This window comes from Gasterosteus aculeatus, chromosome 13 (assembly GCF_964276395.1).
Source record: "Gasterosteus aculeatus chromosome 13, fGasAcu3.hap1.1, whole genome shotgun sequence".
Classification (NCBI taxonomy): domain Eukaryota; kingdom Metazoa; phylum Chordata; class Actinopteri; order Perciformes; family Gasterosteidae; genus Gasterosteus; species Gasterosteus aculeatus.
The window spans coordinates 3,289,782-3,303,550 of NC_135701.1; the positions used below are offsets into that span (position 1 = coordinate 3,289,782).

At 41.3% G+C, this 13,769-nt stretch overlaps 1 protein-coding gene across 2 annotated transcripts; it reads right to left on the reverse strand.

The window, feature by feature from the left end:
- Window positions 1-799: 799 nt before the first annotated feature.
- LOC120831340 (B-cell linker protein) lies at window positions 800-12,347 on the reverse strand. 2 transcript variants are annotated; one of them, XM_040196727.2, is made up of 19 exons: window positions 12,185-12,347; window positions 7,997-8,019; window positions 7,879-7,907; window positions 7,728-7,765; window positions 6,445-6,544; window positions 6,268-6,335; window positions 6,129-6,180; window positions 5,923-6,027; window positions 3,737-3,765; window positions 3,489-3,525; window positions 3,325-3,391; window positions 3,089-3,119; window positions 2,909-2,945; window positions 2,719-2,824; window positions 2,568-2,596; window positions 2,354-2,397; window positions 2,215-2,283; window positions 1,633-1,791; window positions 800-1,529 (listed from the first exon to the last, which is right to left on the reverse strand). In XM_040196727.2, exons 1-19 carry the CDS (start codon window positions 12,191-12,193, stop codon window positions 1,407-1,409), a joined length of 1,155 nt encoding a protein of 384 aa, XP_040052661.2. In that variant the 5' UTR covers window positions 12,194-12,347; the 3' UTR covers window positions 800-1,406. The 2 variants fall into 2 exon arrangements, with proteins under 2 accessions (XP_040052661.2, XP_077943147.1); XM_078087021.1 differs by having other exon boundaries at window positions 6,268-6,365; window positions 12,185-12,343.
- Window positions 12,348-13,769: the final 1,422 nt, after the last annotated feature.

A 13,769-nucleotide genomic window follows, 5' to 3' on the forward strand; every position in this document is an offset into this window, starting at 1 on the left:
GTAAAATGTTGCACGTTCTAAAATCCTCCGCAGTTTTGCTACATTTAGCATTATCATATGAACAAAAAAGCACAACAATATTCATATGTCACTTTTCAAACATTTAGAGAGAAATTCATGTAAATTCATGCAATAACTTTTCCAAGGATAATGTTTGGCAGTAACACAAATAATCTAAATGTTAAATCTAAATGTTTCAGTCACAGGTTCCACACTGACAGCAAGCAAGTGTTACCAGCAGCATCTGGTTGGTGGACAGATGATGGCACACGTACACATAAAGTTCACTCACACGACCCTGTCCCTGTTTAACCTGCTAGCCCAACTCCCGGTTGGTAACTTAGGGTGTCCCAAAAGAGAGGCAACAAAAGATCTCAAAAACCAAAAAGGATTAACAGAGGTAGCGCATCTAGAATCTCACGTGGCTAAGCTCCAGGTGGCAAATTCCAAGACTCTGCGAACACAAAGAAACTCAGGTGGCCTTTTAAAGGCTAGAAAACAAGGCACAGGTGAACACAATGAAAACAATCAAGACCATGCACATGTGACAGGATAAACTGGATCACTGAGGACCCCACATGGTCCTTCGGGGTACTGCAGTCCAAAAACCCTGACACTAAATGCTGTTTCTGGAGCTTTAAATAAAAGGTCAAAAGATCCCTGGAGTCCTGTGAGTGCCGTTGGGTCCACACATGAAGCGTTACACAAATACACGCCACAAAAAAGCATAATGAAGGCCATTATTCTGGCTAACTCCTTGTTACTGGTCAACAACAGTAAATATGAACTGCAGTAAAATTAATGGAATAGAAATTATTTATTCTTTGTTTCACATTATCAAATAAAAGACACCTGTTAACACATAGCTTATATTGAAAATCAGAGTCAAACTAAACTGATCCTGTGCAAAGAAACACCAAATCTGTACTCATAACAAACATTAAAACGATGCAGACATTTATTTGAATGCTTCATCAGACATTACTAAATGGAACTGATCATGACATTTCAGCTGAAAACTGTTTTGATGATCAGCAGAATTGTACAGTCTGAATGTTTTAATGGGAGTTAGATTCTGTTGATAAGACAGCAACATCATCACTTGGCAACAGGTTTTCCTTTTTCACCGGTGAACGTTTTAGCAAAACTTTGTAGTCCTTTCTATGAATTGATAACAAAACAGGAATATCTCTGAGCTTGAACCTCAAGGTGTCGTCAAGTCAGTTTGTAACATATATCCTCCGTTCTAGGTGCATTGGAAGTTTGGATAATGTATTTTACTTTATAAAGATGACATCTTGATGATGTTAAAGCAGTTAGTGGTATTTACAGTTTTGTAACACATTAATAGACCTACAGAAAACTTTCAAACTATGCTTTTATCCTTATTCTCATCTGAATAGATCTTAGAATGAAGGGCGTGCAGGATACGTTAAATACGTGGTGTGCTTGGCCTGGCTCTTGCTGTCTATCAGAAGCAGCTGGTTATTTTTGTGGTGGGAAATCATCTCGTCAAGGGAGCCGAAAATCTGCAAGACAAGAAGTGAAGTAATGAAATACAAAGATGGAATCCCTCATAGAATCTCACTCTCTTCCTGTCTCCTTCTTTTGTACCCAACCCCCCATCCCCACCTCTTCGGTCTTCTTGCCCTCTTTTCCAAGAGCGTAACCTAGAGTCTCCCCCAGGAAGCGGATGGGAATGTTGTACACCTTTTGCTGGTAGAGCACAGCGAGAGTGTACGGCTGGCGGCTGCCCTGAGCTGAGCTATGTCGTATCAGAAATGCGCCGTCCTGCGAAGGAGGGAAAAAACAGTAAGAATGATCAGCACTGAGTGTAAGGGAGAAAATAAAAAATAGAATGGAGAAGGGATGTTTTGGGGAAGTCTGATAGGAGAACGAAGGCAAGAAATAGATTATTGGAACATGCGCAATGGATTAAGAAGTTAGTGGAAAGTAAAACCAAAGTATACAAAGTAAGTGTCTCAATCAGGGGATGGCCTCTATTTGAGTACCAGCTAACAACATGCACATGAAAACTCAGCAAATGTCCTCTTTTTCTGTTGCGTGGTTACATTACATGTAATTTAGCTGACGCTTTTATCCAAAGCGACTTACAATAAGTGCATTCAACCATAGAATGGTTAAATTAAAATTACCTGATGAGCAGATTGTAATGAAACATGAAACAAAACATAGAACCCTTGAGTGGCTCACCTTGTTGACCCTCAGTAAAAGATCCTCGGCAGTCTTCCTGTTGGAATTCCCAGCAAACCACTCTTTGTCCTGGAATGTGAAACAAATAGTGAACAGTCCCCCCTAACTAGTTTTTATTTTGTGTGGATTGATACCATACCTCGTTCACCCATTGTTTGGTTGCCTTCATTCCACCTAAGGAGACTTTGAAAAAGATAGAAAACCCATCATGTGTTACCCCAGAGTTCTTTGGGGAACAGCCAGATGTTTGAAAAATTATGAACCGTGCCATGTTTTGGATTATTTTAGATGAAGAATTTGAGCAGAGACCAAATTTGCAGTTGTCCCTCACAATATAAAAAATTGGAGCTTACCAGCGGGCTTACCGTCCTTCACAGGAGGACTGAGAAGGGTGACATGAAGACCAAAACAAAGCTAATGTTACTCTTTGTTATGTAATAAATGTAATTGCTATGGATCATCACAAAACAAAAGTATGCATAACGTTTCATCCGTTGAACAAACCTGTTTTTAGCTTGCTTCAGTTTCGCCGGTAGAGGGGGCTTAATACTGGGAGTCGGTGGGGGGGGTTTGGAGGGGAGGGGTTTGTGTCTCACTTCAACTGTAGAAGCTACAGACGAGATGTGCACCGTCATGCTCCAAATCATTTATTTTTGAGTGTGTGAGTGTGTACTGATATTTGACCTGTCTTTACCTGTTTCTAACTCATTCGAGGAAAGCCAGGGGGAATTCTGAAAGGAAGGAAATATAAAGTTGCGTCACCACTGGAGACTTTCTTATCCTACGTAGCACGGTAAACAACAGTAAGAATAAAACCTTCCATTTCTCATGCAGACCTTAACAAAGTCACACTGAAATGTATAAACACACTCACAGACGGAGCTCTGGGAACCGGAGGCTTCATCCTACAAAGAAAGTGTGTTCACTTTCATCACATGTTTAATGCCAAGAGTTAAGTGCAATGCCACTTATATTTCTGCCACATTTGCTTTTTAGCTGATGTGTCACGGAGCATGAAGCTTAGCAGGCTAGATGAAATCAGTGGTTAGTGCATCTCGCCATGCTCTAGTTTGGCTGCTGGTTTGGACCCAAGTTGAGACGTGCACTCACATGGATTGCACGAGTCCTGTGATGGGAGACGGATTCATCTTCGTCGCACGGGGAGGGGGAGGGCAAGCTGAGGAGCAGGAAGAAGGGCTACTTATAACTCACTTTGCAATCCGTGCAAACTTAAAGCACAGAGCTAGTTCCTGTGACGTGAGATGTCAACATACCAGCTGTCGGTTCCACATACACGTCATCGCTGTCTTCCTAAAACGAGGAAGGAACGCATTAGTTAATTTATGCTCCTTAATGATGGACTCATTCGCAGCTGTGCGGGTGGTAACCTATCCAATCCTATTCAACCGTAAATGGCCTTTACAACCCAGTATAGCCCATCACACTTTCACACCGACACTCAATGCTGGCTTCTCCCACGTGTGTTAAGCTTTTGATATTGCTGGTGTCTCCCTTATCTCACCTGTTCTTCATTTGGATCCAGATACACATCTGAAATGGAGAAAGAAAAAATACTGGCAGCGATTGGTGTTTTTCAGCGGTTGATTGTTGTTTAGCTGTGGTCTCTTATGGGAGATTTTACCACATTTTATTTTTCAAAGGACTTTTCTATTGTCTTGTCAATTTCATCAGGCTTTGAATGATCTTTTCAATGGGAAAGGTTTAAGGTATTCAGAAATGTGTAACATAGAGATTGTTGATTGTTGGTTACATCCCTGCGTGAGGGTGGTGCTGTACATTTCGTTTGTGTTGTGTTTATTTGTTGAGTTGTAGACGATTGGATTCAGGACTGATTAGACCTGGGCCCCGTTCCTTGTACGTGGCTAACTGAGTTTGCTGGAGAATTTTCAGGATAAGATTACATAGATCAGGCTTTTCGGTTCCCCAAAGCAGTGTTAATTTTGTAGACGGAAACTATGACGAAAATTTTTCGTTAACGAACCTTTTTTCCACTAAAACGAGACTAAGACGTGACGAAAATGTTCTGAGTTTTCGTCGACGAAAACTAGACTAAAACTAAGAAGGATTAAAATGACTAAATGTGACTAAAACTAATATGCATTTTTCGTCTGAAGACTAAGACTAAGACTAAATCAAAAATAGCTGCCAAAATTAACACAAAGCAAGTATGGCAAAATCACCATAGCAACACATCCAAAAACCTGAACCTGTTCCCACACAGGCTCATTTGAGCCAGCTGGATTAGCTCGCCAGTCCCCTGGGAAAAAGCGCAGCTCTCTTCCTCATTGATGAAGGAGCGATAATAGTTAGATTAACCTTTTTATACGAGTCCTCTCCGAGATCACCAGGATTCGTTATCACATCATGATGACCTGTACGAGCGTTATCGATGCTTACATCCTTACCTCCTCGAGCCGTACATGGTGAAAACATCACACTGTCTCTCATACTGGGTCATACTGTACATGTTTGTACAGTCTTGCGATGCAGAGAACATCTTAAAAAAACTATTTTCGCTACAAAGATCTCATTGGCCTACTGCCAGCAAGCACATTAAAAAAAAATATTAGATAGATTGATTTAAGTGATGAGGCACTTAAAATGAGACTATACATTTTGAGACACTTGTCTGAGATACTTGTAGCCCTCGCAGTGTCAGATTTGCCATGATTATTCAATTCAATTCATTTTATTTTCTATACCCTGAGAGGACTTTACAGTCTGTACACATCTGACATCCTCTGCCCGAAACGCTCACATCAGCACAGGAAAAACTCCCCAAAAAATGAAAAAACATTCCATGGGAAGAAAAAAAAAAGGAAGATACCTTTAAGAGAGACAGGAACAACGTAAAAGATGCACAATACGACAATTAATTAATACAACAGAAATTATTCAAATATACATATTATGGACTTGAACTCCATGTGGATGTGTTCATGATCATCTCCTGCTCATCAGCAGAGAAAAAATAAGCTCTTCCTTTCAATTCATTTGCTGTTGTATTGTTAGAAAATCATGGTTTTGGTGATCGACTCTTCCACCTTCTGAAGTAGGACGCGCACGCGCGATTGTCCTTATGACTGACATCTGTTTCAAATTAAGGTGACTGTTTGAGCGCTGATCAGCCTTTGAGGAACCGAGATTGCCTGACATCAACAGCAAGACATTTGATCGACTTAGTTGAACCATGTATAAGGAACGGGGCAGTTAGTTAATGAGGAACCTGTGGAGGCAAGCTCACTATCTTATCTCTTCTCTTGCTCACAACCAGGCCATGCTGTTCTGCCGTAGGGGTTGCTGATTCTACCAAGCTGATTGGCCCGATATTAGATTACAATCTAACAGCAGGTGGCACTCTCTTCTTTGTTCCAGTCACTGCTTTACTCCTGATTAATACCTCCGCTTATTCTATTCATTCCACATAAGATAACGCTGCCCAAAACGTGCAACACGTTATTTTGTCTGTTCTTCCTGCATGTGTGCCGTAACAGTAAGTGTAAAAATCTTTGGTGGAACTAGTGTAATTCTGCAAATGGCATATGGCTGATAAAAACAAATACGTGGTTGTCATAACACGTCATTGTTACGTTCCCATTCCTCTCAGTCCACAGTCATTTACAGGCTGATCAGGTACTTCTACGGTATGAAAGGACTATTTGTGTGTGGTAGAAGTGGTTGCTGTACCTTCCTCAGTGTTAGACGCAGGGTTTGGAACAGGAGCGGAGCGGACTAGGGGCGTAGGCATCATGTTCTTTCTCCCAGGTTTCTCAGTTCTGTTTATCTCAGGTGCTGAAGAAAAGGGAATAATGGGTTTACAGACGTTTTATACAGCAAATTAACCAACAAAGAAAAGACGAATGCTCAGTTTGTGCGTCAGTAAGATCACTCACCGTTCTTGGTTTGGGGATCAAAGAAGAAATCTTCACCATGTTGTTGAGGTTTCTGGGTAATCAACAGAAATGCTTTGTCTTCAAAATGATTTCAATTCATTCAGTCATGAACAAACACAAAAGACTGAGCTGTTGTTACCGATGGTTTGGCTGGTCTGGGTGGGAGAGCCGCCGGCCTCTGAGGAGGCGAGGGAGCCGCCGGCCTCTCTGCAAATAAAGCAGGATCGAAGGACATCACTTCAGGAGAAAAGTTGTCCATAGTGAACAGGAACTGTTAACATTCATCTGCAGAAAGGACTCAGTGCGGTGGTCTTACCCAGATAGACATTAAGCTCTTCTTCTCTCTGTCTGTTCTCTCTGTTAACTGTTTGACGCTCACAGGGAGGTTCCTCATACATGTCACCCTCGTCATCATCCTGCCATTTAAAAAAATATTAAGGGTAAATTTTACCCCTACAAAAAAATGCAAACGAAATGCAATAAGGGTTGTATAATAGGAAAAAGACCTTTTAAAAGTTAGCACCTTTAATAATTGTTTTAATAAATGCTTCAAAGTATTCCAAGTATTTTTTTTCGAATCTATATCACATCTTCTATTTCTTCCGTGGCACCTCTCAACTCAACTAAAACCGTTCAAATATTAAAATATTCAGCTCCATTCAGAGTCTTTTTTGGAATTGAGTTATAGTTCGTATACCGCCCCCCCTCCCCCCATCCCATAATTTCAAAATAAAGTGAATTGTTGTTGTAATGTTTGAGGCCTATAAATTAAAGATATTCTGTCTCCCAACCCCCTCTCCCCCTCACCCAATTCCTTCATTTCAAAATAAAGGCCTCAATGATTATCTGTACCTTAACCATGGAGCTCAGAATGAAACTGTTTTTTTGAAATACTTGTTGCTCTTTAAAATACCAGGACAACTACCACTAATATTACTAGTAGTAGTAGTACTGCTACAACTATTAATAATACTACTAGTATTTCAACTGCTCTTAATACTAAAATGACTAAAAATGTCTACCGGTAGTAGTGACACTGCAACTGATATTACTACTCTTACTACTATAAAGAAGTATTACTAGTATTTATACTGCTATTAGTACTTCAACTACTATTTATATTACTAGTACTACTAGTATTCTACTGCTATTAAAATGACTCCTAGTAGTACTACTAGGAGTACTACCAGTAGTGACCCTGCAACTGATATTACTACTCTTACAACTATAAAAAGTACTTCCAGTATTTATACTGCTATTAATACAACTGCTACTCATTTTACTACAACTACTACAATGACTAATAATATTAGTACTACAACTGATAAAACTACTACTAACCTAACACCATTCTAGTTTTTCCACTGCTATTGATACTAAAACTATTTCTTCTACTGCTAGTATTACTAGTACCAAAATTACTACAAAAAATACATTTACAATACATTTTAAAACTCATCTCAGCTTTTGTCATTTCTGTATTTTCAGCCATATTTTGAAAATAAAAATAATTTCAGTTTCTGCCATTTCTTGTAATTCATTTAAGCTTTTCTCAACTGTTCATTTTCTAGTTGAAGAACTTGTTGCGTTTCTACTTACAGACTCTTTCTGTGGCCACTCATTCCCTGCACAGTCATCTGGGGAAAGAATGCATCAATAATAGATAACGATGAATAGAATGCATGAAATAAACCAAGACTAGGGGAATAGACAAGTTGCCCCTTCAATTGTAATTTAGGCTAAATCTCACCTGTCCTCCTGGGTGGAGCTGTAGGTCCACTGTGAGTGACGGTAAGAGGAGCTGTGAGAAGGTTCTTTCATGTATAAAGATTATCAGGAACAGTTTTTCTTATAGACATAATACTCACAGGTTTTTCAGTTTTCCAAAGATCTGAGAAGTAAAGTAACAGAAAGGTAAGTATAGGCAACAATTTACCACAGACATACGCTCAATCCCCCAATCTCCCCAATATTTATTTTTTTATTGAAGTTGATGGAAGAAGTTCAAATCCGAGAGTAAAATTTATAAAATAAATACCCTCATTTGTAATTCATGTTTTTTGACGTTGGAATGGTGATGTGACAGAAAAGTGATGTTCCATTCATATTCACATTATTTCAAGCCCTCCCAGAGTCTCACACTCAACCGCTTAAAAGGTGACATCAGTTAAATCTCAGGGTTTAGGGGGGACTATGGGATTAGGCCAAAATAAACATACCTGAATTCCAGACTGCTAATCATTTACGTTAACTTATCTATTGGCTTCATCCTCGGGCATCAGTCAGTGACTGGCTGCTTTCTGGGGATGGACAACAGACTCTTTATTTAGTGCGCCAGGTGAAAACACCTACTAGGTAACATATTCTTGTCTGAAATGTTTCTGTTGGTTGAATACAAGTTTGCTTATAATTCAAGGGTGGGTGAGTAAAGAGTGCTGGATTTTTTTCGGAATTGTTATTATAGCCTGCTGTTATTTTTGGTATCTTTTGATGCTCATATAAAAAAGCAAATGCATGATTTTTACTTATTAGCCTATATATTTTCCCAACACTTACGCATTTACAGTTATGGTCAAAAGTTTACATGCACTTGTAAAGAACATAATGTTATGGCTGTCTTTTCCCGTTATTTCTACAAGTCAGATTTTTCTCTGATAGTGTGATTGGAAGAGATACTTCTTTGTCACAAAAAACATTCATGGAGTTTGGTTCTTTTATTACTTTATAATGGGTTAACAAAAAAAGTGATCAAATCTACAGGGTCAAAAATATACATATGGCGGTGCTAATTGTCACGATCCAGCGCTCCCCTTCCCCGAAGTACTGAGGCCTTCAAAATCTGGTTCCCAAACTCCCTCCTGTTTACTGTCTAGTTGGTCTGTCCCGTTTTGTGTTGGTTTGTTCCATTGTGTGTCTGCCTGTTGTGCACGCCCACTCATCCCTACACACCTGTGTCTGGTTCCCCATCAAAGCTGGTCTGTATATATACCCCTTATCCCGCTGTGCTCCTTGTGAAGTAAACATCACATTCTGAGCGTTATTTGGATCTCCTGTTTTGTACTCCCATTGAAGACTCCTTGTTTGTTCCTGACCTCGTTATCTCCTGCCTGATCCCTGTCTGTACCTTCGCCTTTCTCCTGGATTTCGACCTCCTGCCTGTCTTCTGGATACCACTAAGCCTACTCCCTGTTGTTCATTAAAACTGCGCTCTGCGCTTGGGCCTACTCCGGTCTCCTGTGATGCGTTTACACTAATATTTCATTACATGTCCCTTGGCCATTTTCACTTCAATTAGGCGCTTCTGGCAAGCTTCTCGTTGAATTTTAGACCACTCCTCTTGACAGAATTGGTGCAGTTTGTTAAATTTCATGGCTTTTTGACATGGACTTGTTTCTTCAGCATTGTCCACATGTTCTCAATGGGATTTAAGTCAGGACTTTGGGGAGGCCATTCTAAAATCTTAATTCTAGCCTGATTTAGCCATTCTATTACCACTTTTGATGTGTGTTTGGGGTCATTGTCCTGTTGGAACACCCAACTGCGCCCAAGACCCACCCTTCGGGTTGATGACTTCTTGAAGAATTTGAAAGTAATCTTCCTTTATTATCCCATTTTACTCTCTGTAAAGCACCAGTTCCATTGGCAGCAAAACAGCCCCACAGCATAATACTACCACCACCGTGCTTGACGGTAGGCATGGTCTTCTTGGGGTTAAAGGCCTCACCTTTTCTCCTCCAAACATATTGCTGGGCATTGTGGCCAAACAGCTCCATTTTTGTTTCGTCTAACCACAGAACTTTCCTCCAGAAGGTCTGATCTTTATCCATGTGATCAGCAGCAAACTTCAGTCGAGCCTTAAGGTGCCGCTTTTGGAGCAAGGGCTTCCTTCTTGCACGGCAGCCTCTCAGTCCATGGAGATGCAAAAAACGCTTGACTGTGGACAATTGACACCTGTGTTCCAGCAGCTTCTAATTCTTGGCAGATCTGCTTTTTGGTGCTTCTCGGTGGACTCTTCACCTTCCTGAACAATTTTCTCTCCGCAGCAGGTGATAGCTTGCGTTTTCTTCCTGATCATGGCAGTGACAAAACAGTGCCGTGCACTTTATACTTACAAACAATTGTTTGCACTGTTGCTCTTGGGGCCTGCAGCTGCTTTTAAATGGCTCCACGTGACTTTCCTGACTTGTTAAAGTCAATGATTCGTTTTTTCAGATCCATGCTGAGGTCCTTTGACTTTCCCATTGTAGCATTTGTGGGCATTTGTATCCAATGAGCCCTATTTAAATGGACTCAGAGAAGTCACCAGCTGTAGTCACTCATGATCGCTCAGAAGAAGTTAAGAGGCTATGAAGCGCATGTCATTGACACAACTTTCTATGTCACCAAAATTGCTAATTTATGTTGCTGTATGTATATTTTTAACGCAGCAGATTTTGTCACTTTCTATTAACCCATAATAAAGTCATAAAATAACCAAACTTCATGATTTTTGTGACAAAGAAGTATCTGTTCCAATCACAGAAAAATCAGAGTTGTAGAAATAACTGGAAACTCAAGAGAGCCATGATATTATGTTCTTTACAAGTGTGTGTAAACTTTTGACCACAACTAACTTGTCTGGAATATTTTGCTATGGTTCTTGTCAAGACCTCGCAGAGGTGACTATTGGTTAGATTTATTCTTTTTTGATTGTGGTCTTGAATTCCTCACACCTGTTTGAGATCCTCTCCTGCTTGTCAGTCGAGAACAAAGAGGCTCCTGTGGCTGCAGTTACAACAAGCATGTTGAGCAAAATTAGGAAGTGTAGATGCAGTATCTCTGTCTGAGTGCCAGGCAACGGTAGAGGAAGTGTTGATGTAAGGCAAATTATTACAGGTGGATAGAGAGGGGCGGAGTGACTGCACAGTTTCTATCTTGACACAGGCAATGGGTCACAGTTGCTGGACTGATAAACGAGAAGCATGTGGTAACAAGGTCAGAAGAGACATTTGCTGCTGTTCTAATATTTACAACCTTTTGTCTCACGGACAGGAGTCCCCCAAAATATCTGCATTTTAAAGCCAGCGACAATAACTAATGTTGTGCCTTGTGTCTCTGAACTATGTACTAACTGAACTATGTGGTGTGAAAAAGTCACACCATATCGATGTCCCCCGAAGCCAACTGGAGGACAAAGGAAAAAGTAATGCTCCGATCTGATGAAGGATGCTCCCACCATTATCAAATGTGTCACTATCTGTGTTGTTATGAGCAGTTCTTTTAGATGATAACATATAGGGTACTCCTCCAAACACATAACATTTTAGCTGCATTAATTGTTGACACTAAAAGAGGAGAGTTAAGATTTTGTGTTATCACAAAGAAATTGGGGGAAAGCAAATTATAGAAAAGCTAGTCAAAAGTAAGATATATTTTGCCCAACCTAATCAGACATATTCAATTTTTTTCTGTGACTCACTAGAATCTCTAACAAGACCCATTGGGAAATTTGCAAAAGACTCAAGGATAATGCTTTTAAAAAAGATCACCACCAACAAAAAAGGTTCAAACAAACAAACTCAATCCAATACAGACTCTGCAGTTTTCTTTGTATCCAAAGTACGTCAATTTCAAATATGAGTATAGTTCAAATCTGAGGGTGCAGAAGCAACACTACTGAATCCAACAGTGTGTGTTTAAGTGGCTAGATTAGTTAACTAAGAAATTAGTTTGATGGATCAGTTCAGAAAAGAACAAACATAAAAGAATAGTTGCATAAGCTAGGGTGACGTGAAGCTCGTACCTGAAACGTTCGTTGTGTTTTCTCTCGGCAAACAGGTGTGTTGCCGGGAATTATTACCGTTGCCCTTGAAAGTCCCACACAATCAATACTTCGTAGCTGGCATTGTACAGTTCCATTATTCAGAACCCCCTCAGAGAAAATGCTAAAATGTCAACTACTGGGGAGATTTTACACTTAGGTCTGTTTCGACAACAAAAACTCACCTGCTCACTTCCTTTTCACTCCAACCAAAGTTTTCAGGACGTATTGTCATAAAAATGTAACCGTACTTTACCTTTGCCATGATTTTGGGTCCAGTCACTCAGCTCAAGTCACGAGGGAAGTGTTTTTGCTTCGGCTGCAGACAGTTGGTGTGAGAAGTGAATGAAAGCGAGCGATACGGAGGGAATGGAAAGTGCAGACATAACTGTCTTCATTTGCATTCCCTACCTATGCCAGACAGGTGGTGGACCGCCTCTAAATGAGCTGCAGGCCCTGCACAGCTCAAACTTGGCTCCAGGTTTCCCTACCGATCACTGCTCATGGCCAAATACGGCCGCTTGATAAACAACATGTCATTGTAGACGTTGTTCCAAAGGGGAAATACATTTGTACCTTTTGAGAAAGACACACATGCTATCAATGAAGGTAAGTAAGCTGAGACGTCCTAGAGGAGTAATACAGGTTATTCAGAGCATTGGTCCAGTAGAAACAACAATTTGCTCTTGTGGCAATGCTAAGAGGGAAGATCTGGAATTTTACTATTAAAAGCCAACAACACCACCTAGGGAATTTCACCCCAGGAATTAAAAAGGGACCACCAGTCTGAGGTCAATGTCAGGACACAGGTTCGGACAACACAGGCACTGGACGTGATTCCATAAACAAAATTATACAAGTTTATTTTAATATTAAGTTATTTTCTTAAAATACAGTTGCGATCACAAAGTTCAAATAAAATCTTTCTCAGGTTCTCAGTCATTCAGGTTACCATGAGATAACACATACAGGAGGGGGCGGGGACTGAGGGCTCACTGGCGGAGTTGACTTGCTGAGGGGGAAGGGGCCTAATGTTCCACCACACGTGAAAAACAAAACAAACCACAAACTATTGACACCGAGGTGCACTGCAACGAAAGAGGCATCTATGAAACAGCTGGACGAGGCCCATGTGCATCTAAGCAGTACAGATGAGACAGCCTACCGTAGGATTTGGATGCTACGCCTAAGGGGATCTGTACCGGCTTGAAGGCCACGCTTCCACCTCCAACCTCAGTCGGCAGACAGGCAGGCGCTGTCGATGCCGCGGAAGGGGGAGACACAAAAGACGCTCCATGCAGCACATGGGACGCCACGCGCACAATGCGGCAGCCACGCTCCCTCGGGCCGCAACCTCCAGCCAGACAAGTGGCTGACTATAGCATGGGGCGCATCAGGAACAGGTAGGTTCTTTGACGGGGTTGCAACAACGGGTCCCCTAGTACTGGAGTTGCCAGCTCCAACTGTGGCAGATGGCAACGGGGTCTCAGAGACCATGACCCACAGATCTTCATTGCAGGAGGAGTTACCCTCTGGCACTGTTGGTAGCGGTGGCGAAGGGACCTGAGGAGGAGCGACCATAGTAGGCCCCACTTGAGCCTTCAACATGTTGCGATGCACATTCCTCACTCTCTCCAAATCGCCTGGTGCAATGGTGTACACTGGACCCTCGCCATAGGGCGCTCTGAGCACTTGGTATACTACAGAACTCCAAATGTCATGGATTTTATTACGCCCCCCTACACTGTGGTCTCTCATATAAACAAGCTGGCCCACATGCAAAGGGTCATCATGAACCCGCTGGTCTTGCCGCTCCTTACGGCGACCAGCAGCTGCCAACA